At 35.7% G+C, this 26,584-nt stretch overlaps 3 protein-coding genes and 1 pseudogene across 3 annotated transcripts; 2 read left to right on the top strand and 2 right to left on the bottom strand.

Annotated features, from left to right (window-relative positions):
• Window positions 1-1,643: 1,643 nt before the first annotated feature.
• Window positions 1,644-8,714, top strand: LOC143590200 (type I inositol polyphosphate 5-phosphatase 13-like). The gene is made up of 10 exons (XM_077070755.1): window positions 1,644-3,187; window positions 3,824-4,076; window positions 4,212-5,025; window positions 5,695-5,819; window positions 5,979-6,063; window positions 6,355-6,660; window positions 6,754-7,021; window positions 7,651-7,774; window positions 7,858-8,215; window positions 8,361-8,714. Exons 1-10 carry the CDS (start codon window positions 2,395-2,397, stop codon window positions 8,712-8,714), a joined length of 3,480 nt encoding a protein of 1,159 aa, XP_076926870.1. The 5' UTR covers window positions 1,644-2,394.
• A 522-nt stretch (window positions 8,715-9,236) lies between these two features.
• Window positions 9,237-12,318, bottom strand: LOC143590189 (uncharacterized). Its single transcript, XM_077070742.1, has 3 exons — window positions 11,135-12,318; window positions 10,493-10,902; window positions 9,237-10,421 (listed from the first exon to the last, which is right to left on the bottom strand). Exons 1-3 carry the CDS (start codon window positions 11,532-11,534, stop codon window positions 9,561-9,563), a joined length of 1,671 nt encoding a protein of 556 aa, XP_076926857.1. The 5' UTR covers window positions 11,535-12,318; the 3' UTR covers window positions 9,237-9,560.
• Window positions 12,319-15,043: 2,725 nt separating this feature from the next.
• Window positions 15,044-17,601, top strand: LOC143590199 (G-type lectin S-receptor-like serine/threonine-protein kinase At2g19130 pseudogene; annotated as a pseudogene).
• Window positions 17,602-19,419: 1,818 nt separating this feature from the next.
• Window positions 19,420-22,362, bottom strand: LOC143590198 (polygalacturonase-like). The gene is made up of 4 exons (XM_077070754.1): window positions 21,712-22,362; window positions 20,631-20,920; window positions 20,269-20,494; window positions 19,420-19,638 (listed from the first exon to the last, which is right to left on the bottom strand). The coding sequence occupies exons 1-4, from the start codon at window positions 22,141-22,143 to the stop codon at window positions 19,420-19,422; spliced, it is 1,167 nt and encodes a 388-aa protein (XP_076926869.1). The 5' UTR covers window positions 22,144-22,362.
• Between the last annotated feature and the right edge of the window lie 4,222 nt (window positions 22,363-26,584).

The following is a 26,584-nucleotide window of genomic DNA, read 5'->3' as shown; positions in this document are numbered from 1 at the left end:
GCGGCCTGTGATGGCGTGCGGCGCTGCTAGCTACTAAACAGATGTCTTTGGTGAAATAACAAAAGAAGTAGGTTTTATGAATGTGAGGCGTGATATTTACCGGTTTATATTATTGAACCACTAAAGAAAACTGTATTGGGCCCACGAAAGAAAAGTGGGCCGACACTTCCAACTGACAATATATATACAATAGCAAGTACCCACTACATCTACATTGGTTTACAAGTTAAGATGCACGTGACACTGCTCTTAATTATGATAAATAAATATGTTCAACTTCTCTTAATAAAATTAACTTATAGTAGAGAAATTGAATTTTATCAATCTCAAATTTTTAGGTTGGTCGATAACAATCTCACTTCAGACCAATTTTAAGCCTTTTTTGTTCCTTTATTCACAATTTTCATGAAAGGGCCATAAAATCCCATTTCGATTTAGGCCTCCAAAATCGTTGAGTCGGTCCTGTTCGTAGAATGTTTGTGATGAAATTGGAACGTTTAAACGGAATTGGAATTTAAAAGAATATAATTAATTCCATCTAAAACATGTAACTTGTTTGTGGTAAAAGTATAAAACGAATTGGAATGAAAATAGAACTCAAAATACAAAACCATCATTTTGCATCTTAAACACCTTTCTTAGCCCAAAGAGCGTTACAAGCAAATTCAATGAAGATTTTGGGCTTCAAGTTATACATTTTTAATTTACTTACATTATTACTTTTCAGTTTGCTTGCGTGCTTTATATCTATATATTGTTATTTTTATTTTGAGAACAAATAAGAGCTTTTTAATTTTCACGAAGCATCGTTAACTTTAAATCAACATCACAACATGTAAGTTTGACTTTGAATACAACTGAATGAGAATAAATGGAAATATTTAAAGAAAAAAAACTTTTTCGGAATAAATGGAAAACAAAAAAAAAAAGCAAATTGAGGTTAACGAGACTTTTCAAATTCTTTTGAGGGTATTTAAATGAAATGTGATGAATTTCAAAGGATTTCATACTTTCTATCAATGTGTGGAAAGATAGTAGCATTCTTGTGAGTTAATGAATTTGGTGAAATTAATTTCATTTCAAATTTATCAGTGGTGAACTAAACATTATAATTTATGAAATATTTTTCAATTCCAACCTCAATTTCTTTAGATTATGTCAACCAAACAGGCAAACATGACCTAAGTCTCAAGCTTGTTTAAACTGGACTCAATTTCAATTTTTTTTATCAAAAAAATTTCGAGTAACTAGTTAGCTTGCACCACCGTAGTCTGAGTACGTCAATGAATGGTTAGAGTTTTCTAGTCAACAAGCATGAGGTTTCATTACCGTATACCGAACCCAAAAATAATAATCAGATAGTATGACTTTTTCGTTAAAATATATTAGGAATTCAATTTTAGAACTTTTAATAATATAAAATAGTTGGTCAACATTAAAATAAGCTGTGTTATAAAATCAAATCATATAATAAAATAGTTGATTAATTTAGGGGTGTTATTTGGGTTTGTTTTTCGGGTTTCGGGGTTTTCGGGTCGGGTTCTTCAGGTTTCAAAGTTTTAAATCTTGTACCGAAACCCAACCTAAATCTCTATGGGTTTTTCAGGGCTGGGTTAATCGGGTTTTGAGAATCCTATAAAACAAAACAACAAATTTAAAAAATTACAATGCTAAAATTAAAACAACATATTATTCTTTGCTCGTAATCAATTAATCAAATAATAAACCAACATAACTTGATAAAACAATCCAAAAGAAGAGTAAAACTAACTCGAACCATAATCGTCTTTAATCGGGCGTGATTTGGTTGTTCGATTACGGTTGCTATTAGTAATAAACGGGAAACATAAATTAACAATAAACAATCGATCTATAATAGTTGTAATGACTACAATCGATGGGGACAAGACTCTGATAAGGTTAGTGGCTAAGACTAAGTCTATTATACCTAAAACTATGTTTAATTTCAAACCTAAAAATTTATTCAGGTTGACCCGAAACTTATAAATCAAACCCGAGAATCAACCTGAATTACTTTGGCTCGGGTTCGGGTTAATCTTTTCTTGAGTTCGAATTTTTCAAATCGGGTTAGTTTGAGTTCGGGTACGTGTTTTCTCGGATTGGGCTAAATTAATTCATTAAAAAGAAACATATATAAAAACAACATAATTATAATTTATACAAAGTAGGCGAATATTCCGGGCATGAGTATAATATTTGCATGGCAATATTATGGTCCGTACGTGCAACCACATTCTTCGTCTTCAACTTCTCACCCTTTCAATCCTGTAATTCATTTCCTCTTTCAATCTTAGATTATAACTCAATAGCCCGCATGCGCGCAATGCAATCGATGAAGTTGAATTCGATCTTTTAATTTAATCCATTTGAAAAATGAGCAAGGCGTTAGATGAAGCCGACGCTAATGCCTTGTCTGCTCTAGCCACCGCTCCTCCACCCTCCGGCAACCGTAAATCCCATTCCTACCAGCTCCGCACCAACACCGGCACCCATTTCTTCAAGCGCCACGTCAAACACCACCACCATCGCAAACACAGCCTCGACGACGCCACCATGAACGCCTCCGCCTTCTATAATTACCCCGAAGACGAAGACGACGACCATCAAAACCAAAATTTTCCTTACAATAATAATATTAATAATAATAATAGTAATCATAGTAACTCATTCCAAGAAAACCACCAGATGCCAGAATTCTCTGGTACTAGTGGTGGGTCGGGGTTCTTTAAAGCGCCGTCCAGGTCGGCCGTCCACCCTGGCCGACCCACAGCGCTGGAACTCCGACCCCACCCCTTGAGAGAAACTCAAGTGGGCAGGTTCATCCGTACAATTGGCTGTACAGAGACCCAGTTATGGGCTGGGCAGGAGTCCGGGGTGAGGTTTTGGAATATTGCGGATGTGTACGAACCTGGGTTGGGGATTGGTGGGAGGGCGCGGAGAGGGGATGAGGACGCGGCGCCTTTTTATGAGTCGGTGAATACGCCGCCTACAATGTGTTTGATGGTGGACATGGGGTGTAAGTTGGTGTGGAGTGGGCATAAAGATGGGAAAGTTAGGAGTTGGAAGATGGATCAGCAGATTAATGATGATGTTTCGTTTAAAGAAAGTCTTTCGTTTCTGGCGTACCATCGCGGCTCGGTTCTTGCCATGGTGACTTCTTCGTATGGTAACTAGTTTACCAACTGCGTAGTGAGGTTTTGAGTTGACATATCTGATATGTTTAAAAATGGGTGGTTGACCTGTTTAACCAGTTTTGTTAAACAGGTAGACTTGCTAACCTGTTAATTAAACATGCGACTCATTAACCCGTTTAACCCATTTTTTTTGACAATCCACCAACTTTAATAACACGCTTACAACTTGGTTGTCACCTGCCAACCCGTTTCATATGCTTAGATAAATGGTTAACCAGGTCGTGCTTGGGTTACAAAACTTTTAAGTGTGTGCTTGTTAAGGTTGATGGCTTTTATATGAATAAAAATATGTGAGTCGTGTTCGGGTTGACCTAATTAACCCATTTAGTTAAACAGGTTGTCAACATGTTTAGTTAAACATGTCGCCACCAACTTGAATAACATGCTTACAACTTGATTATCACCTGTCAACACGTTTGACACGTTTAGATAAATGGGTTAATGGGGTCGTGTTCGATTAAACACTTGATGTTTTTGAACCTGCTAACATGACACGATTGACACCCCTACTGTAATTGTCAAACCATGCTTGATGGTTAAGATTTTGGTCACGATATATCATGTCCACAATTTAGTGAAAGTTTAAACCATTTGTTTTGATTCTGCAGGTGACATATGGACTGGGTCTGAGAATGGAGTGATAAAGGTTTGGCCATGGGAATCGGTTGAAAAATCACTCTTGTTATCGCCTGAAGAACGTCATATGGCGGCCTTGCTAGTTGAACGGTCAGGTATCGACCTTAAAAGCCAGGCCACTGTTAATGGTGTTTGTAGTATATCTTCTTCAGATGTCAAGTATTTGTTGTCTGATAATGTCAAGTCCAAAATATGGGCTGCAGGTTCTCTCAGCTTCTCATTATGGTATGATTTCACTTCATTACTTATATAGAAAATATATATCTATGATGACATATAAAATAAATAACATTTGATATTAGTGAAACACTTGCAAAACTTGGTTATCCAAATAATAATAACTGATCATTGCAACTATAGGGATGCTCGCACTAGGGAACTTTTGAAAGTATACAATGTAGATGGACAAATCGAGAATCGGGTTGATGCACCTTCAGAGAAAGATCAAACTCTAGATGAAGATGGTAGTGTAAAAGCCGGGTCAAAATCCAGAAAAGAAAAACAAGGAGGTAGTTTTTTACAGAGATCAAGAAATGCATTAATAGGAGCTGCAGATGCAGTTAGACGAGTTGCAACAAAGGGTACAAATGCATTTGCAGCCGAAGAAGCCAAAAAAACCGAAGCCCTTTTGCTTGCACATGATGGAATGATCTGGACCGGATCTTCAAACGGTGTTTTGGTCCAATGGGATCACAATGGCACCCGTTTGCGTGACTTTCATCACCACCATTGTGCAGTTTTGTGTTTTTGTACTTACGGGCCACGGATATGGGTCGGGTATGTGAGTGGTATGGTCCAAGTGATTGATCTTGAGGGAAATTTGATAGCGGGTTGGATGGCTCATAATGGGCCCGTTATCAAAATGGTAGTTGGGAGCGGGTCGGTTTTTAGTTTAGCTACACATGGTGGTATCCGCGGGTGGTATATTTCGTCTCCCGGGCCTCTTGATAATATTTTGAGACCCGAGTTAGCGAAAAGGGAAGATATGTATAATACCCTTGAAACAATTAAGCTTATGGTCGGTACATGGAATGTTGGTCAAGGAAAACCGTGTCAAGAAGCACTTATTTCGTGGGTCGGGTCGCAAGCTTCTGACGTTGATATTTTAGTTGTTGGATTGCAAGAAGTGGAAATGGGAGCAGGATTTCTTGCAATGTCTGCTGCTAAAGAAACTGTAAGATGTTTGAATTATTTTAATGGTTCTTCACATTTATAACGAGTTATTGCATTATAGATAGGGGTGTCAATCGTGTCATGTTGACATGTTGCGGGTTGGCGTGTTAAATTGTTCAACCTGAACACGGTGTCACGGCCCACATTTTTATTTGTGTCAAAAAGTTCAACCTAACCTGCACGCACTTAATATCGTGTAACCCAAACAGACATGTTTAACCCATTTGTCTAAATATGTCAAACGGGTTGTCAGGTAATTGGTTGATTAATTTTAAATAAATGGTTAAACAGGGCATAAACGAGTTAGTGGGTTGACCTGTCTAACTAAACCGGTTGGCGGGTCCACCTGTTCACCTAAACGGGGAAACAAGTCAACCCAAACACGACCTCGTTTTTAAACGGGTTGAATATGACAAACCAAAACCTGAATATTTCCCTGTCGTGTTCGTTTCATGTCGAAAATTGCTACCCCTGGTAAAATTAATAAAGCATTTTTGCACTCAAAAGGTCAACATACTTCTTGAAGTCTTTTTAGTATATCTTACTTTAAAAATCTTGAAACAATGAACTTTTGTAATTATCATCAGGATTAATAATATTTCTCTAGTTAAACATCATTTTTGAGACATATGAATTGCATTTTGCACTTATTGTTTGATGTCAAGTGCAGATAGGTGTTGAAGGGAGTTCTAACGGACAATGGTGGCAAGATGCAATAGGGAAAGCTATGGGCGAAGGATCTAGTTTTGAGCGCGTAGGATCTAGACAGCTGGCGGGCCTGCTCATAGCCATTTGGTATTTACTTCCACAGACACAGATTCATACACACTCATTTCAGCTTTATGTGATAATTAAACAACTTTGAGACCAACTTTTTACTTTGTATATTGCCCATAAAGTTTCTATCTTTTGGTTCTTTCATATGTTACATTATTGTAATATGTCATCTTTTAGGGTAAGAAAAAGTCTTAGAACACATGTTGGGGATCTTGATGTTGCAGCGGTTGCCTGCGGCTTGGGTCGGACGTTTGGCAATAAGGTATGCATATTGGGTAGCTTAAACCTCTTGTTTTCATTAGAAGTGGTAATTTTATCTGTTACTTAACAGTTAAGTTGGCAAAATAAAAAATAACAAAGAAGACAGGTTGAATTCCCTTTAATTTGTTTTTAGTTTTTTATAATTTTAAATAATTTACACAAATAATCTCTAAGTGTAAAAAGACTAAAATGCCCTTGCATTTAACAGAAGATCAAACAGTATTAAATATTTGGATTTAACTGAAACAAAATGAACACAAAGTGATCTTAAAATATCATCCTTTGTTTCCAGGGTGGTGTAGGGTTGAGACTGAGAGTTTACGACAGAATAATGTGCTTTGTAAACTGTCACCTGGCTGCACATTTGGAAGCTGTCAACCGCAGGAATGCAGACTTTGATCACATATACAAAAACATCACATTCGGTCGATCAATCAACAACGCATCTGGTATGGCGCGATACCTGTTTTTGTGTTGCTCTCTTGCCTTCTCCACATATTTATTTTGGGTGCTTTATTATTCCTTTGGCTTGCTATGGTTTCTCCTCGTTCTTTCAGCTAGTGTCTCCTCTACTGCGCAAATGCTTCGCCCCACTAATGTAAGTACATTATAATAGCACAACCATTACTATTACTATTATTGTTATTGCTATATCTATAAAAGTATGTTTAAGTTAGTTTGTATGTAACAGTCAGTGGCTATTAATCCTGATGAGGGGAAGCCGGATCTAGCAGAAGCTGACATGGTTATATTTTGTGGAGACTTCAATTACCGTCTTTTTGGAATAACGTACGATGAAGCGCGTGACTTTGTTTCTCAGAGGAGTTTTGATTGGCTGAGAGAAAGGGATCAGCTTAGAGAGGAAATGAAAGCCGGGAAAGTTTTTCAAGGAATGCGAGAAGCCATTATCAGATTTCCACCAACTTATAAGTTTGAGAGAGGGAAACCTGGTTTAGGAGGTAAGATTGATGAAATTTGGAGGTGGGAAATGGGCGAGTCGGGCGGGTTTGGTAACGGGTCAAAACTGTTCGCATAGTGTGTCAAATATGATTATAGAAACTTAAAAAGTTTAGTTATTTCAGTAAAAATTCGGTTTTTTCGGTAATTTAAGAGGTTTGATGCTTTAAAATATACACTTTAGGCTACTTTTGATTAGCTATATTCATTGTGCTGTTTTCTTCTTAAGCTCATTTTTGGATTTTACATGTTTGACTTATTATAAAGGTCAGCTTGTACACAAATGGATTGGTTGGATTGACCTGATGTACATTTCTGTAATTTTTTTTTTAATATTTTTGTAAATAAATTTTCAAATGTGTTTACAAAAGTATTATCATTTCAATAACAATGTAATCCTTAAATATAATGATTCAAGAAGCCTTTTGTGTTAAAAACTCCCTGGGCAAATTTCAGCCCGTTTGACCCATCTACGTTTACCGGTCTCCAGTTTAGCTAATTTTTCTATTTGACTTTGAAAGATTAAACATAGCCTGAATTGGCCCGTTTATAAGTAAACTGGTCAACATTGCCACCTCAAAGCATAATCTGAATTGACCCGTTTATAAGTAAACTATTTTTTGTTGTTCAGGGTACGATTCTGGGGAGAAAAAGCGGATACCCGCATGGTGTGACAGAATAATATACCGAGACAACCGCTCTTCACCGACATCAGAATGCAGTTTAGCATGTCCTGTTGTTGCTTCAGTTTGGCAGTAGGTCTATTTGGTCAACTTTCATCTTCTTACGCTTATTTTTATGATTTAAATCATTATTTTTTCTGTGATGGCATTTACAGGTATGAAGCTTGTATGGATGTAATAGAAAGCGATCACAAACCCGTTCGGTGCAAATTTAAAGTCCAAATTTCCCATGTGGACAGATCAATAAGAAGGCAAGAATTCGGGAAAATATTCATGTCAAACGAGAAAATAAGATCTATACGCGAAGAATTACGTTGTGTTCCAGATACTTCACTTAGTACGAACAAAATAGTCCTTCAAAATCAAGAAACACGGTCTTTATCGATCACGAATACAAGCAATAAAGAAGATGCAATTTTTCAAATTTTGTGTGAAGGTCTTTCTGCCATTAAAGATGGTGAAGAACCAGAGTACAGAAACAGAAGTTGTTTTGGATTTCCTAGGTGGCTTGAGGTAATTTAAGTAACTGCTACCATGTATCGAGACAGATTTCGACCCGTTTTTATTTTTCTCTAGTTTTTTATTAGCATTTTACCAGTCTGACTCGTGTTACAAAACACTTACAACCCGTTTTCATATAAATTGGTTGAAACTGCAGGTGGCCCCTGCAATAGGCATAATAAAGCCAGGAACCACAGCAGAAATCTCAATACACCATGACGACACACACGCTACAGAAGACGACGGGGGGCAAAAGTACTGGCATGGTGAAGACACGCGTGACAAATTAGTTATATTATCAGTAGTAATTAGAGGCAGCAAATCAACCGAAACAAGAAGTCACCAGTGTCACATACGCCACTGTTATTCTCCCAAAGAACAACAACCCGTTGTGCACGAACCATCAACAAAAGGTCACAGTTCTAAAAAGCATCAAAGTTCTCATCATCGGTCATCTTCTAAACATAATGATAAGTTTGATAATCACCATCGAAGTAGGCATGAGCATTGAGTAAGTACAGAACGGAAAATAGAGACAAGAATCTGCGGCTGCATGGCTTCTTGATGTATGTATATATACAACATGTTGATGCAGTGTCAGATTCCAAGATTCTTGATCCTTTTTAACAGCAGGCTGATTTGTATTTTGTTGTTGAATTTTGTGCATTAGACAGATTAAATTGTTTCTTTCTTTTTTTTTTTTTGTTGGAAGTAACTAATTTTATCATTAAGTAGTGTATTCATGCAACAAAAAGATTCTAACTTGCACTGGATTTGATGGCAATTTCGACCCATTATGGTCGATTCTGGTTATGTTTTATTTTATCTCAAACGGGTCAAATGGGAAAGGAAAATAAAAGGCACCATAGAATGAGACAAGTCAAACAAGTAAAAAACTGTGTTCTTAATACATAAAGCCTATTTAAAAATCTTATTTATAAATTAAATCATCACTGAAATAATATAATTTGCGTAATCATCACTGTAATCTTATTTTATTTAAAATTTCGTTGTTGACCCGTTTTGAGCTAGCCTCTAATTTCAAGTTGTATTCGCAATCTAGACAATCATGACATAAGCATAACTTAAAGAAAACAATAAACACAACTTTTCCTGCAATGATATTGCGTACTATGGATTATATACAAACATAGACGTTCGTATGATTATAATTTATTACAGAAAAGTTGAATAAACTCACAAGGACAACCGATAGACTCATCTGGCCTCTAGACCGATAGCAGTCACCTGACCTCTAGGCTTAAGACTTGGGGTTTAGGGTCTGATCCACAAGTAGTTCCACATATGAATCTCTTGATAACCATAATTCCAAAAATACCCCTGAACTCGATTTCTTCTAGACAGCATACATTCTCTTGTATTTCTCACTGTAAATCTCAGGATCAGATGCCATTGACATTGAATAAGAATGTGAATTAGTTTCGGCCCGTCTTATATTCCTCATTTTAGTCTCCTCCAACCTATGCCTCACAACACAATAACACATCGACCCGATTGTAGTCAGCATAACCGTGGCACCAATCACTGTAGCATAAATAGCAAGCCACCTCTCATGGGACCCAACTACCACATAAGTCAACGAAATAAACGCGATCGAGATAAAAAGGCACGCCAACCACATAACCTTATTAATCACAAACATAAGTTGTCTCTTCGCCTTCTCTTCAATCACCACAATAGATGTCTGAACCACCACAACCGCCAACGAGATGAAAAGGGCTAAACTGTCAAACAAAAAGAATAATATAAAAGCAGCATTTGTGGCTATATTCGCCTGCCCGAGGGTAAACCCGTTTTTCTTTTCCTCAACATATTGGCCCGGGACAGTGAAGATGGCTGCAAAAGCAACGGTAGCTATAAGAACCGCAACCACAGTGGCTGAATTTATGGCATTGTTGAGCCCGCTGATGTGGAGCTTTTTCACCTTCTTTGCAATCTTGCGAACCCTAAATCCCGTGTTACGGGTCTGTCTGATTTGAGATTGAACATCATGTTTTATGTCACTAACTGTCTGTTTAAGTTGCTTGGCGGCACTAGGCGGTTTACCATAGTCTTTAGAGTGAGCCGCTCCCACTTCTTTTAGAATATCAACCATTTCTGTTAATTTTAAGGTTTCTGCAATGTCAAGAGGCGTCTCTCCCGCCTTGTTGACCGCATTGACATTAATGTCCTCAAATGATAACAAGCATTTCACAATCTGTCAATTACAAAAAGTCAATACTCAATAATAATTAGTTATAATTCAAAACATAGAGAGTGAAAGTAAACCTTAGTGCGGCTTTTTTTAGTTGCAATGTGGAGAGGTGTATTCCCCTTATTATCTTCTAAACTCAAAACAGTTGGATCAGGTTTAATTAACTCAGCCACCATATCCATATTTTGGCCCTTGACTGCCATATGAAGAGCGGTTTGACCTTTCTTATCATTCCTAAAACCAATAGTCGGATCTTTATTCAATACCGATTTTGCCACTTCCAAATGACCCATTCTTGCAGCAGTATGCAGCACGGTTTTACCATTGTTTCTGGCTATCTTCGCAAGATTTGAATCAGCATCAAGAAGCAGGTTGACCACGTCTACGTGTCCTTGAGCTGCAGCCGTGTGTAGAGCGGTTGAATTGGATGTATCCGTGGTCATAACCAGATTCGGGAACGAACTCAAAAGTTCCCTCAAAACTTCTGCAAGATTGTAAAACCAGAACAACTTAAAACAAATTTATACATGAGGTGAACAAACTTTAAAATACTAAGTCATACCCTACCCAACATATTTTCTGGCTTATTAATGCCCTTTCGATCCTACATCATTAATTTCTTGAATAATCGACATCTACCGAATATTCATGCATTTATTACACTTTTTGATTACTACAAATTCATTTCACATATACAAAAGAATAAGCAATAATACCTAAATGTCCTTGTTTTGCAGCAATATGGAATGGATCATAGCCATTATTAGCAGCAATGGAAGCAGTTTGAAGATCAAGATGTTTCAAAAACTGAGATACAATTTGAACATGTCCATTCTCAGCAGCAACATAAAGAGGAGTCTCACCTTCTTGATTTTGTTTAGACAGTGCATCAAGTCCAAGACTTTGAAGTATCTCCAATACCTTTGATAGATTACCTCCTCTACAAGCCAAATGAAGCATAGAATCACCTCTTTTACCAGGTGAATCTTTGGTTTTTCTGAAGCTCATCTGTCTTCCCAAAGCTATCCTAAAACTCTCTTGTTTTTCCATGGCGGAAACCCGAAAACTTTGCTGTTTTTCCATTTTTCCCAACCGGAAACTGATCTGTTTCTCCATAATTGTTAACACCCAGAATCAAAGATTGAATCTTTATGATGAATATGTGATCAAGACACCTAAAAACATCAAATTTCAATGTTCCAGTGTGCAAAAAACCCTAATTTTTTAATAAAAAGTGGAAAAAACAGCAATTGAGTTAACAGTTTAACACCCACTGAAATCTTTAAATTCTTTTGTGATTCAAGAAACTGCAAATGGGTTGAGACCCAGAATCAAATATTGAATCTTTTGATGAATAAGTGAGCAAAAAGATTGAAAAACATCAAATTTCAATGTTTTAATGTGCAAAAAAACCTAAATTTTGATGGAAAGTTGAAAAGACTGCAATTGAGTTGACACCCACTAAAATCTTTTAAATTCTTGATTTGAAAGTGATAAAGGGTCAAGATTCAAGAAACTGCAAATGGGTTAAGACCCAGAAGCAAAAGATTGAATCTTTTTGATGAATTAGTGAGAAACACAACAAAAAAAACATCATATTTTCATGTCCCACATGCAGTAATCCCTAGATTCTTGAATAAAAGTGAATAACTTTTTGATGGATGTAAAGATTGTGTGATCTGAGTGCATGTATCTGAAATGGATTGTTGATGAGTTAGGCAGATGAATAAAAATTAAAAATAAAGGATAGATGGCCGCCATGGTATGTAAATGTATCATAAGGATGAAGACAATGATGGATAGTGAAGGTGGGAACCACATGGCATATGATTAATTGAAATGTGGGTCCCACATCGGCTATCATTTCATAAAACAAACAGAAACTGCGTTATATTCGGACAAAAGTGGTTATAATACAAAGAGTGGTGAGATAATCAGCAGTAAAGTGTAAAGCACTATCAAATTTAACAAATTTTTATAAAATAATTATTTAGGTCCTTTAGACTGTCCGTTGTGGATTAACGTTAGGAGCGTTAATCTCCATTCACGTCGTCACGTCCCCTTACTGTCCCTCTAGCTAGGTGTTTAACATTCGTTCACATAGCTAAGCCTGCAAAAGCGATACCCACGTGGGTTTATGTTGGTGGGCTTAACGCCCACAATGTATAGCCTTAGTGATTAGTCCAAGTCAAGCTATTGATTTTTGTAGCAACACTAACCTTTTAAGGCAATCTTACATAGTTACATCCTTTAATAACATATGTAATAGGTGTTTTGTGCCAAAGGCACCATTGTTTGCGCATTTTCAAGGACGAGGACAGGAAAGCTTTGGTCATTCTTCCTCAAGAACGCTAAGCTGAAGATTGAGGCGGGCGGGCCAACTCTTTAGTAATTTTAATACACAAATTTTTAAGTAAAAGATGTGAATATTAATAAAGATTTTGGTACTTTGATTTTGATTTGTGACCATACTAAAGATGAGCTTTACTCTTTTAAATAAATATGAATAATTTATTCTATCTAATTAATTAAATTCATATAAAGTAAAACTTTTCTATCAACTTTTAAAGTTCGGTGAGAAGATGATGAGAGGCACCCACTAGTCTTGTTATTTTACTTGAAATGTTGAAAGGTAGGACAATAATATAAACCAAAACAAGAGTCAAAGTTGGTGGTGGTAGTGGTAGGGTTTTGCATGGCATGGGTCAAATTGTTTTGATTCCTCAATGTCGTTATCATAGGTACATAACTACATATGGAGAGAAAGAAGCTTTTAAAAATCTCAATTATCTAGTCAACAAGGGTTACTTGTTCTAGAATAATTTGCTACTATTTTACAAGGTTATCAAATCCATCAAGGCTCTTCAAATAGCCAAGCAGAATACAAGATAAAGGTGTTAAATCTATCTTCATAATTGGAAAAGGCTATATGGGATGGACCAAACGTTGACTCATAGGGTTTGGCATTATTTTTTGTTTGAGAAAGTGAATATGAGCATGTTAAGCATGTAAGGTTTTTCCTCTAGGTTATAGGTCGACTTGAGTTTTAGACGAATACCATGCATCGCTCAAATATAATAATACAACGGAAGTCTTTATTCATTAAAAACCAAACCAATTAACAGGCAATGTCCTAAAAACCAACGCCGTAAACTATGATAAATATCTAAACGTACATACATAAACCAAGAGTTCACATAACACCATCCTATGTCAAGTATCAGTATGCCAGCAATAGTTGTTCCAAGTGTCCCTTACCTTAATTAATACTTCATGAATATACACACGTATATACATATGTACTTTTAAACAGGGGTGTTACACTATTTTCTATATAAATTGGCTAAAGATAGTAAACTAGGTTGTTGGTTCAATGAATATGAATGTTGGAGTGGTGGACCTAGCTCAAACCAAGATTCTGTTGACCGGCTGTACATTAGTGAATATAGGGTGTGCATGGTACGATTTGGGTTGGCGTTGGGCTAAAATTTAAACAAAAACTGAAACTTCGGTTTTTGAATTTTTGAAAACTGTTCAGTTTTGTTTGGTCACTTGAGCTTGGAATTTTGGGGAAAAAATGGCTTAAAATAATGAGTTTGAGGCTAAATAATTACGTTTAGTCACTTGAAGCTTGAAACTTTGAGAACTCATTCGTGGCATACCCAACATTTTCTTCCATTATTCTCGGCCCAGCTTAACTCCTAAGACAAGACAAGCCCATCTGCACATCCTATTTTATTAAACTCATTTGGCATCTGGATATATATATATATATAGTTGCAACATGTTACTACAATTATTTAATCAACTATTTCATGTAAGTATTTTGTTTACACGTAGTTTAAGAAATGCCATTCAACAATTAATTTACAAATTGTAAGCTTGATTATGTAAGCTTTAGTTGTTATGTTTTGTTTGTACGTCAGTAATCGAAACGACATTATTAGAAATATAAGCTGAAACGTCTACGGGTATAGGATTTCTAATATATCTGATTACCCGACCTAATTACCCAATAACATTTCCCCACTTACCCTATTTTATATCCGATTAAGCCAGCATAATAGTTTATCATATCAAATTGAGAGTGAATATCATTCCCGTGATAAGATTAGCATTGATATTCTTTTTTTGAATGGTAGATTCTAATCAGTAATAAAGTTATGAACATGTGAGAAAGTATAAAAGAGAAATTATACAGTTAAAAATAAATACAGTTTACCATCGGGATAGCATAGCATGCAATGTGATTCTTATGTCTTTAATTACGTTGAATTTTATTTTTCTTTTGTTATTATGTCAAAACGAGATGGGTTTTTGGCCGGATATACCCGACGGCATTCATATATGTTCAAACTAATGGTGATGAAGAAATTTCAAAACATTCAAAACAAAAGCTGGAGAGACCAAGAGCAGGTCAAAGAAAATGATATAACAGGTGGAAACACACTTCATTTAGTGATGACTTGCTCACAAGTATTTTGTCATTCACATTGACTGATGGCTGATTTTTCAAGTCGTCTAATGTGTGTTGGCCACATGTTTTTCACTTATTCTGAATATATTTGCCATGATAATTTTTGTGGGATCAGCCACAATGGGCAAGATTAACAAATAAAGCAAGCATGGTTTTACTAGCTTTTGAGTTGTTTTTCTGTTTCTTTTTACTTCCTGTTGGCTCATCTGGAGCTGATACTTTGGCGGTAAATCAATCTCTCTCGGGTGACCAGACACTTGTCTCTCGTGATGGAAACTTTGAAATGGGCTTCTTTAAGCCAGGTGAGTCTCCCAACTATTATATCGGAATTTGGTACAATAAGACAAGAATTACTACTGAAACAGTGGTATGGGTAGCAAATAGAGATGCGCCCATCTCAGACAAATTCTCTTCTGAATTGAAAATAATAGATGGTAACTTGGTGCTCTTAGACGACTCAAACGACCGAATTTGGTCGACAAACATGAGCTCTACTGTTGCTGCTACACATGCATCAGTTGCTCTTCTTGATGACGGTAATTTAGTTTTAAGATATGGACAAAATTCAAGCCCGCCAATTTGGCAAAGTTTTGACCATCCAACGCATACTTTCTTGCCTGGTGGTAAGTTGGGATACAGTAAGCGTACAAATACAAAGCAGGTTCTTACTTCATGGAGAAATAAGGATGATCCTGGGATGGGACTCTTCTCTTTAGAGCTTGACCCAAATGAAAGGGAGTGGAATACCTCTGTGGTGTATTGGACTAGTGGTAGTTGGAATGATCAAGATTATTGCTTTAACTTAGTGCCTGAAATGAGGTTGAATTATATCTTTAACTTCAGCTACGTTGATAATGAAAATGGGAGTTATTTCACTTACTCTCTATACAACCCTTCAATTATTTCAAGATTGATTATAGACCTCTCGGGACAGATAAAACAGCTGTCATGGTTGGACAGCACCGACCAGTGGAATGTGTTTTGGTTACAGCCGCGAACAACAACTTGTGATGTTTATGGAGTCTGTGGGGCATTGGTGTTTGCAATCAGCAGATGTCGCCATCCTGTAATTGCTTGACTGGTTTCAAGCCTAGATCACAGAGTGATTGGAATATTCTGGGCGATTTCTCTGGCGGGTGTGTGAGAAAAACAGAAATACATTGTAGTGATAAGACAGAGAAACCGATGTTCATCTTAGGTTATGTGGAACAAAGCTTTTTTTTCCGCATTTCCTGAAAATGAATACTCGCGGCTGCAAATTGATGAAACAGAATGCAGAAATGTTTGCTTGGAATATTGTATCTGTAATGCATATACATATGTATCCAACATATGTATGCATTGGAATCGTGAAAAGTTGAATAGCGTATCATTTGTGTTTTCTTCGAACAGATCATATACAGATACAATCTACATCAAAGTTGCTTCTAAGAATGTTCCAGGTCTTATAAAGAATAGTCATAAAAAGATTAGGGAGGTCATAGGTGCTATAGCCGGGACCGTTGCAGGTGTGGTGTTCATATTGGGTTTAATTTTGCTCATAATCCGTATAAAACAGAGGATATTAGTTGGAAAAACGACAACGGCAGGATCGTTGGTGGCATTTGCCTACAGAGATTTAAAAATAGCCACCAAAAATTTCTCGGATAAACTTGGGGGAGGTAGTTTTGGTTCTGTTTTTAAGGGGATACTGTGTGATTCATCCATTGTGGCAGTGAAAAAGCTTGAAGGTGTCAGCCAAGGTGAAAAAGAATTCAGGAGTGAAGTCGGCACGATTGGGATAATCCAACATGTTAATATCGTACGCCTTTGTGGGTTCTGCGCACATGGTAAAAGCAGATTGTTGGTGTATGATTACATGCCAAATGGTTCTCTAAATTCTCATCTTTTCCTTGAAAAACAAGATAATGTTTTGACATGGAATACAAGATATCAGATTGCACTTGGAATTGCCAGAGGGTTGGTTTATCTTCACGAGAAATGCAGAGATTGTATAATCCATTGTGACATAAAGCCAGAAAACATTCTTTTGGATCTTGATTTCTGTCCGAAGATAGCAGATTTTGGTCTGGCAAAGCTCATGGGTAGAGACTTCAGTAGAGTTTTGACAACTATGAGAGGGACACGAGGGTATCTAGCACCGGAATGGTTATCGGGGTTGGCTGTCACTGCCAAAGCAGATGTTTATAGCTTCGGAATGATGCTGTTTGAGTTGGTAACCGGTAAGAGAAATTCTCAGCAAAATGAAGATTTGAATTTTACGTTCTTCCCTAGTTTGGCGGCAAATATTGTGGTGGGGGGAGGTGATATCCTTAGCTTGTTAGACGGTAGGTTAAATAGGGAAGCTAGTGCTGAACAAGTCACCAAAATTTTCAAAGTTGCTTATTGGTGTATACAAGTAGAGGAAGAGAACAGGCCTTCAATGAGTCAGGTGGAGCGTATTCTTGAAGGGGTTTCGGATGTGAGCATGCCTCCAATCCCGCTTTCTGTCAAGTTTTTTGCTGATGACACCGAGGTTGTTCTTTTCTTCAAACAGTCTTCTCAATCGGGAATTCACGTATAGATCAAATTTACCGGATGTCATTCCAAGTCCAAGAGTGGATTATCTTGAAATAGTAATAGTGATGTTAAGAATATCAATCATCATAATATATATGTGTAATGTATTGGGTAATGCCAAGTAACATGTAACGTGCATATGTACTGTTGGGGATATGTTTAAAAAGACATGTAACTGTACTTTGGTTTGGGTCTTTGGAAACGAGATAGCAGAGCTTTTTGTTTAAAACATGTCTAGAATAATAGAGATGGCAATAGGTCAGGTTTAGGTATTCCCAAACCCATACCCGGTTATTAAAGTCTATCCCAAACACGTCCCAAACCCGTCGGGTTTTAATAGGGTAATTACCCGTCGGGTTTCGGGTTTTCCCATTGGGTTTTCTATCGGGTTTTGATAAAATACCCCTCAGGTTTACCCGGCTCAAAATCCGCCGAAGCGCTATGCCGGGGCAGGGGGACGGGAAAAGAAACGGCTCCGAAGAAAAAAATTGGGGTTCCCAATGCTTCTCCACGCTCAACGAGATGCGCCAACCTCGGGATGCTTTACTCCTAACCCCACAAGGTTCCGAGACGGAGCTTAACCTGAGTCTCGGTTAAGAACGACGATGACCTATGTTTCACACGAGGGTTTTGACAAAATATTACTAATCGATTACAAATAAGGTTACCGTAAAGATAAAATATTTCCAATAATTAACATAAACAAGTTTCAAAATATAATATATTTGGAATATGGTATATATATAATATAATAAGTTGAATCGGGTAAATAACCGGGTAAATATGTTTATGTTATCGGGTAACCGGGTCAGGTAATCGGGTATATTAGAAATCCCAAACCCGTCCCAAACCCGTCCCAAACCCTAATGGGTCGGGTATTACCCGTCCCACGTATGTTGGGTTTCGGGTTTTCCCACCGGGTTCGGGTTTCGTTGCCATCCCTAAGAATAACAACATAGATATTGCAATGGGTTTATAAGTGGCAGCAGTGTCTTCCTAATTAACTGCGTATTTAATGGATTATGTGAAGATCTTAAAAGGGTTCACACCTTTACACGCGTGTGAGTTGTTACAACTGGGAGCACACGAAACCGAGAAAACACACGAGTTTGATCAACTTGATTAGTGAATAGTGGGCCATTTGGCGGCACCGTATTGATCGGTTAATTTGTTTCTTTGTTTAAGTTACCATAATAAACGTAATGTAAGCCGACCATATGTCAATTTTTTTACCGAATTCACACAAACTCGCTATCTTTTTTAAAGCCCGTAACTGAAAACGCTTGGGTTTAACCAATGCACAAGTTTATCGACCGACACCCCCCCCCCCTAATTGGTCGTTAGTCCAACTCAATTTTTATTTTGTTTTTTGTTTTTTTAGTTTCGGTACCGTAACGTACATAATCAAAACCGACCGAATTCGTGTCAAATTACTGCCTCAATGCTCGGGATCGACAACACTTATTTTTACCACCGCCCGGGTTTGCCAACCCAATAAACAGTTGTCTTAAATATTTTGTTTTCTTATATGTTAATGTTTTTATATGTTAATTTGACGAATTAAATTTTTGGGTTTTAACACTCAAATTTTACCAATGGTGTTTATATGGTAACAAACGCAATCGATACTGATTGAGTTCATGTCGACTCATCGTTTGGGTTTTACCCACGCCCACACTGGGGTATTGCCAGCTGCCCCAACGCAACGAGCCGGGTAAAAAAACTAGTTATAAATATAATCTTAGTTGGTCGTTCAAAAGCCATAGCGTGTTTGCCCTTCCAAAATGAAGACGGTTCAAATCCTTACAAGTACAAGGTTAGGTGATTTTGGGTGGAAAACGAGCATATGCCATTGATGAGTGATGGCACTAGACCAAATTCATACGATTTAATTTCAATATTCAACCAAAGGATTGAATAGAAAACAAAACTCATTACAATTGTTTGGCAACAACGAAAGGAAAATCAAAGGCAGCTTTTGGGCACCAGTTGACCCGAAGCCCTACCATGAACATTTTCACAAGTCGAGGTGGTTGCTCGATTCGGAGTCGTTAGTCTAATGTTTCGCATTTGAATCCCTCTACACGGATTACTTACACTGCACTCAAACTTCACTGCTTCCACTGTTGTTGATGTCCCTTTAATGTTGCTATATCGCACGTTGCTCACTTCGACTCCAGATGTCTGCATTTGGTTCGTAAAATGTTAGCGAGTTCATAATGGGTTTGAATATGATTTGGACTTGTATGGTAATTTCTAACACGACACAAAAATAATCATGTTGTCTAATATAGTCTATTTATTAAATGGGTCCATCAAAACACGACTAATTTATAAGCGCGTTAACCTGACAATGGCCCATTTAATAAATGGGTTGATTTGCTAACCGGTTTTTATCCTTAAGGGTGTTTAAAAAGGAATTTATTTGGATTTTGGACAAACTTGTTTAAAAATAAAAAGGGTGTTCATCGTTTAACTGTTGATACTTTAATTTTTTATCTTTGACACGGATAAATATATGGGTGTGTTCGGATTCACCTATCCAACCTATCAATCGAAAATTATTTAATTTTGATACTTTAATTTTTAATTTTCATCTAGCGATTCATTTATAAAATTATTTTTCACTCTTAAACACAATTATAAGTGTCTGCATCAGGGTTAATGTCTTTGATACGGATAAATATATGGGTTGTGTTCGAGTTCACCTATTCAACCTATCAATCAGAAATAATTTAACCTATGGACCCGCCCCTCGATCTGACATAACTGACACCCTTGAGAAAACCGAGTGCATAATAAGTGTTGTCTCACCTGACGTGGGCATCGATCACCCGGGCAGTAAGTCTGATCAATGATAATCGGGTTGTCGACTGCCTTCATTACAATGTTCCTGAACTCCACATTTGTTGCATAGCTCTTGCTATCTCGCGCCCATGACTTGATCCGCACTCCATTTTGTGTTTTTGTAAAAACGGCATTTGTCACTGTCACGTTTTGCACACCGGCTTCGTTTAAACTGTTGCCCAAGCTACCTATGCTGCATATTCAGGATTATGCACTATTATAATGAGAAAGATATGAATTCTTTTAAAACCTCATGACATCAACCAAAGTATTTATTTCCAAAGAAAAGAAAGAGTTACAAAAAAGATTAAAGGGTCTGAAGTTTATACCTAATACCATGGCCCGGGCCGCAAGCGATTTTTTCCATCCATATGTTCTTGGAACCAGGGCCGACTGCGATGCAGTCGTCCCCGGTCCTAAAAAGACTGTTCCTGATGGTAACACCAGAAGATGATTGAATGATGAGACCATCTGTATTTGGGCTGCGGCTCGGGGCTATAATGTTCAAATGTTCGAACACGATATTGTTGCAGTCGCTTACGGTAACATGAATCAGTTCACTGTATAGCGACTTGAGCCCGCTAACCACCACATTGCTCGACCACAAGATCGATAACGACTGCACATCACACATGGTTTAACAAATTAAATCACTACTTGAAATATTAGTAGCACACATTCAAACACTTATATATGGATACTTAGGTTGTAAACAAGACGAATCGACCGTGAGCTACTTGAAATCGGCACCCTAAAAGCTTGAATCAAGCAAGCTTAAACGAGCTCGGGTTCGAGCTTCACTTACCTAAACAAACGTTTTATTTATATAAATACAAAAATTATTGTTTTGTATAACAAATATATAACATATAAAAAATACTCCCTCCGTCCCATTTTAAATGTTCATTTTTGGTTGTCCCAATTTAAATGTCATTTCTATACATATAAATTCAATTTTCAATTGTGCCCTACATATATTAGATGTTTCCAATGGCTTTTACTTTTTAGCCATAATAACTTAAAGGACATTATTGTCATTTTACAGATCATAAAATAAAATGATCAAAAATTTCTTAATTTGTGTGTTTTGGGTCCCATGACATTTAAAATGGGACGGGCGGAGTAATAATTTACAAACAAAATGTGCAAAAATAACTAAATAATACTTATTTTTTATAACGGCGACTTTCGTTATTCTATTATTTACAAAATTATATATAACTAACTATATAATAAGATGGTTAAATATTTATAAATTATAACAAAAAAGCAAGATGTGTTGAGCTCGAGCTTGAAACATTAATAAAGTTTTAGACATGAGATCTAAACGACCGAGCTCAAGCTTGAGCTTAAATTCACTTAATTTGAATGAGACGAGCTGGGCTCGGCTGCATAGCCTCGAATACTCACCCTTACTCCAGGGGGGCATCGACTACCAGTCCTCCGACAAGCCCAGAACTTTGAACCCCTAGCATCAATGGTTCCACCATGTATAGTTAACCTCGAAACCTTAGTGAACAATATCCAGAACCCTGAGTTACCCATGTCCTGATAATTTGGTGGTGCAACAATGGTCCCATCAATCTGAAACAAGATCCGGCTCCTGCACGGTCCACTAAACACGACCGGTTTAGTCATGAACACGCCACGAGGGATGTAAACCATGGTCGAGCTCGTTGAGGCGCATGCAGCCCTCCACGCCCTTTCAAACGCCTGGCTTGAGTCGGTTCGACCATCGGGTCTAGCTCCATATCTAACCACATTGTAAGAAGCTGCATTACATGACATAAAGAATGAAAATATGAAGCAAATGCATGCAGCTTTTAGGAGGTGTTGATCCATGGCTGCAAGCTGTAAAAAGAACTGTTAGTTAATGAGTTATATATCAATATATGTGGTGTATATATACATGTATAGATATATAGATGATGGTTTATTGGGAAGGATGTAATTATGAATTGTTTAAAGAAGCATCCCGGAAAGAATGCATCTAAGCCTTAAATTCTATGCAGACGAAGACTATAAACACATGCATGTATATTGTAAATGAAGATATCAAGTATTGTACGGTATGAACATGGTTTTGAATTTTGGACCCTAGCCATGTGACCATGATGTTGTTCATTTAAAAATATAATTGGGATGATAACTGATAAGTATTCCTTCGTATAATTTGCAGCATATCTCCTAAAAAGAATTTACATGTCATGTTTACAAAAATTGATTGTAGGTAAGTGTATAAATATTAAATAGTGACTAATCTTGAAGGGTTAAAAGTGTCTAATTTCTCTCTATAATAAATGGTCAAACGAATTCTTGAAATTGAAAGAATAGAATTTTGTATTTTTTTTAAATTAAGGTTTACTAAAAAGTATTTGAAATTTAAACTTGCTGCAGTCACAAAAAATGGAATCTATCATTACCACTGCCACTAGCAATGTTGTTATCATCACCTCCGTAAATCGCCATCGCCAACTGAGTGCTACTTTCCAGTGTCTACAACCATGGTCTCATCGCAGCATGCACCACCACCATCAATTACAATGGCAAAGCATAGTGGGAATTTTATGGAATTCTGCAAACCAAACATATTCTAAAAGTTAGGGCGTATAGGCGTAAAGTTCTAAATAGGTGAATTAGAGGCTTCATAAATTTAGACTCAGGGGATCTTGGATAATCTTTTTACATGCCAAACTAAAAACCAAAGCCAAACTAGATGGAATTTAGTTTGTATCGAAAACTCAATTCGAATTTGGTAATTTTTTATTTAGCTAAAGAATTAGAAAGGAATAATATGCAGCTTACATATTTTGTTAAAGCAAATATTGTAGTTTATCGATGATATAATAGTTAAGCTAAGTATGGAGATGGTGGCGAGAGGAGTTAGTGAGAAAGTAAGAACACACAATTAAACTATTTTTTATAAAACATGAATGAGACTTTCTATATGTTTACATACATTGTATGTGTGTGTGGGTGGGTGAGAGGGTCGCAATGTTATTCTTACAAGGAATCACATCTATGATAACTTGTCTTTTTATGGGATCACTTGATGTCATTATCTAGACAATTATTCTGTTGCCCTTTGAGACCAACCCATGATCACGACTTGTAACTTCTTCTTGAGACCAACTAATGTTGTTGTCTACGTTGATGCGATTTAACTTTGGAATGGTTTGTTTTAGGTGCAATTATATAAGAAGTAAATTACAAAACTTACAATAACTATTAAGTATCGGTAACAAAGTGAATTATAAAATTTACAATAACAGTGAAGTATCATAAATGATGTTATTTTTAATAACTTAACCTTGACAAAAAATATAACTTGTTTCCTACATGGTATTTTAACGGTAAAACTTTACATCAATAATTTTAAACTACTACTGAGTATTTTATTCAGATTTGAACCTCATACATTAGCTCCTATGTCATGCATGTATTATAGTCGATCTTATTCTTTTGAAGTGCAGGTATTCTTACGTATGTGATTAAGATTGATGAGAGAAGATATGAAAAGAATCTGAAAAATTAATGTTTGCCTCAAAAATAGGCATCAAAATCGGCCAACACACCACCAATTCCATATTTGAATGTCACGTGCCGGCGTATATGGATCCTAATGTATATAATCTATTTGTTCAGATCATATATGTATATAATATTAAAACTAATTTTAATCTTTTCTTATCAATTTAGTTTTAAACACATTCCAAATTCCCTCTATTCTTCCAGTTTTTCCCTCCAAACTTATCTTAAATTTATGCATTTTTATTATCAAAACTAGTTTTAGCTAAAAGTTATTTAGTCTAGATAATCAACACCTTTTGTTTTATACTAGTAATAGTTCATCTCTTATAACCTATAAAAAAATCAATTAAAAACAACCAAAAAAAACAACAGAAAACATTCAACAAATTCATAGATAAATTCAATGTCAAACAACCAAAAAGAACAAACTAGTTCAAATATATATTCCAAAAGTAGTTCATGTACAATTCAAAATTCAAAACGATAAATCCAGCCTTAAACCTTTGTAACATCCATTATCCAATCATTGTAAACCTTCAAATATGCAATAACATAATAAATTTGTGCCCATGTAATATATATTTGCGAATTTTATTTTAATTTTCGGATATCGGATAATCCGATTATCCTATCTTTTCAGGTTTTTTCAGGATACAGATTTTTCGGATATTTCGAGTTCAGTATTGGATCACGACTTTTTTCAACACCCCTAGTGAAATCCATGGTTTATGGTTATTTATTGTGAGTGCGCTAGATTTATATGAAAGTGGGCTAAAGAAAGCAGCATTTAGACTGCAAGATATGATGGGCCAAAGTAGTCGGTAGCCCAGTACCGATCTTCTTGAACTAGTGCAACAAGCCAACAACTCAACAAGTGAACAAACCGCATGATGTAAAAACCAATTTATCAGTGACAAACCCGAAATTGTACAAACCAATTGGGTCGGTTTAAGGGTTGGAAAATTCGGTTTTTATAACTTAAGTTTTTATTTATTAACTCAAAAACTACTCACAATTTACTATTTTCTTAGTCAAATATAAAATGAGCTTAATAAGATTTTGGCTAAGTGGTAGGAGGGATTCCTACTTTTGGTGGATGCCAGGGATCGAAATTGGTGTGGTGTAATTTATTTAGGAGTTTAGGAGATAGCCAATTTGCCATTAAAAAAAAGCGATATTTAATTTTTTATATTAAATATCATGCACACATCAAAATTGCAAAATCTTTATAAATAAGGTAAAAAAGATTTAGTTTTGGTCCTTTTGGACATTAAAAGAAAAAATCAATTGCAATACATTGTTAACGAAAATATGTGTCGTAGTCGTTGTTTGAAGTTTAATCATCGTCGTTGTTTGAAGCTTTGTTGTCGTCAACGTTGTTTTGTAGTTCTTTTTGGTAAGTGAGTACGTGTGTGGCAAGTAAGGTTGACTTACTCATTGCTATTTCTTTCAAGTGTATTTCTTGTTTGAACCTCGGAAGACTAGATCGACACTCCTCCAACCTAGCAACGAAGCAGATAGACTATTGATGGACATGTCAAATAATCAAAGTTTTTATTTATTTATATATCTCCCTCTAAATGCTTTGATTATAGCTATGAGTTGTTTTTGGAGTTTTATATATACTTATTTAAAAAAAGTATATTTATATGTAATTTTAGTGTAAACTTGGTTATTAACCCGTGTACGACACGGGTGGAAATATTGAAATTTTCAAACAAACACATGTCATTTGAAATGACAGCATAAGTTGTTATATATTATTTGGGACGACAACATACTTTAAGTTGTAAATAATATTGGTACGAAAACAAAAGATTGTAAAATACAAAAATAAACAATAAATTCAAATTACAATCTTTGGAAATTCAACAACTAAACAATATACTATCAATTTTTTTAATAGATGGAAAGTTTATTGAGATGTAGACTATTAAAAACTACAAAAGAGTGGCCAAAATTCGGTTATTAAAAGTAGAAATAAATAAATGTATAAATGATTGGAATGTATCATTAAAATTAAAGATGATAAATATTTAGCATAAATAAGCAATTATAGTGAATATCTAAGATTTTTAAATATAAAATTGAAATAAGTAATAGAAAACATATTAAATTGATAAAATAAATTAATGTGTATTAATATAAAATTTATTAACTTTCGAGTATAATAAAAAAATAAATTATTTAAATTTTCAATATACATTAAATTTGTCATTTCTGCTAATAAAAAATTGGTCAAATATAAAAGATGGAAAGTTTGCTGACATTGAAGACTATTAAAAACTACAAAAGATTGTTGCAAGAGTGATCAATTTCGATTGTTAAAAACAGAAATAAATGTAAATATGATTATAAAAAACTTTCCATTTTTTAGAAGTTTACTAACTAAGCAATATACTATTAATTTTTTAAATTATCACAAAATTATTTCAAGACAACATCATTACCTTATTTAACAATAAATTTCATTAGATAATTCTTTTTTCAATTTTATATATTAATCTTGACATTTATGCCTAATTAAAAATTAGACAAATATAAAAGATGGAAAATTTTTATTTTCTATTTAGTTTATTACTTTATTTTTTTAATCTGGTAGGAATAATTTAGACGAATCGGTAATTCTTGAAATTTATGCCTAATTAAAAATTGGTCAAATATAAAAGATGTAAAGTTTATTGAGATTGGAGAATATTAAAACTAAAAAAGAGTTGTCAAATTCGGTTCTTAAAAACAAAAATAATTAAAT

Source organism: Bidens hawaiensis, unplaced genomic scaffold (genome assembly GCF_021521415.1).
Source record: "Bidens hawaiensis isolate Kalapana, Puna unplaced genomic scaffold, B.hawaiensis_p1.1 tig00038207_1, whole genome shotgun sequence".
Lineage (NCBI taxonomy): Eukaryota > Viridiplantae > Streptophyta > Magnoliopsida > Asterales > Asteraceae > Bidens > Bidens hawaiensis.
This window is presented reverse-complemented; position numbering and strand designations above follow the sequence as displayed.

What these genes read in the sequence shown, in the direction of transcription:
- LOC143590200 (XM_077070755.1), top strand. Translation starts at nt 2,395, where the DNA reads ATGAGCAAGGCGTTAGATGAAGCCGACGCTAATGCCTTGTCTGCTCTA. An exon ending in GGCCTGCTCATAGCCATTTG is followed by an intron (nt 5,820 to 5,978) that starts GTATTTACTTCC and finishes GTCATCTTTTAG; the next exon opens with GGTAAGAAAAAGTCTTAGAA. An exon ending in GTTGTTGCTTCAGTTTGGCA is followed by an intron (nt 7,775 to 7,857) that starts GTAGGTCTATTT and finishes TGGCATTTACAG; the next exon opens with GTATGAAGCTTGTATGGATG.
- LOC143590189 (XM_077070742.1), bottom strand. Translation starts at nt 11,534, where the DNA reads ATGGAGAAACAGATCAGTTTCCGGTTGGGAAAAATGGAAAAACAGCAA. An exon ending in TGCAAAACAAGGACATTTAG is followed by an intron (nt 10,903 to 11,134) that starts GTATTATTGCTT and finishes ACAATCTTGCAG; the next exon opens with AAGTTTTGAGGGAACTTTTG. An exon ending in CTAAAAAAAGCCGCACTAAG is followed by an intron (nt 10,422 to 10,492) that starts GTTTACTTTCAC and finishes TGTAATTGACAG; the next exon opens with ATTGTGAAATGCTTGTTATC.
- LOC143590198 (XM_077070754.1), bottom strand. Translation starts at nt 22,143, where the DNA reads ATGGATCAACACCTCCTAAAAGCTGCATGCATTTGCTTCATATTTTCA. An exon ending in GGCCCGGGCCATGGTATTAG is followed by an intron (nt 20,495 to 20,630) that starts GTATAAACTTCA and finishes CTGAATATGCAG; the next exon opens with CATAGGTAGCTTGGGCAACA. An exon ending in GTGATCGATGCCCACGTCAG is followed by an intron (nt 19,639 to 20,268) that starts GTGAGACAACAC and finishes AACCAAATGCAG; the next exon opens with ACATCTGGAGTCGAAGTGAG.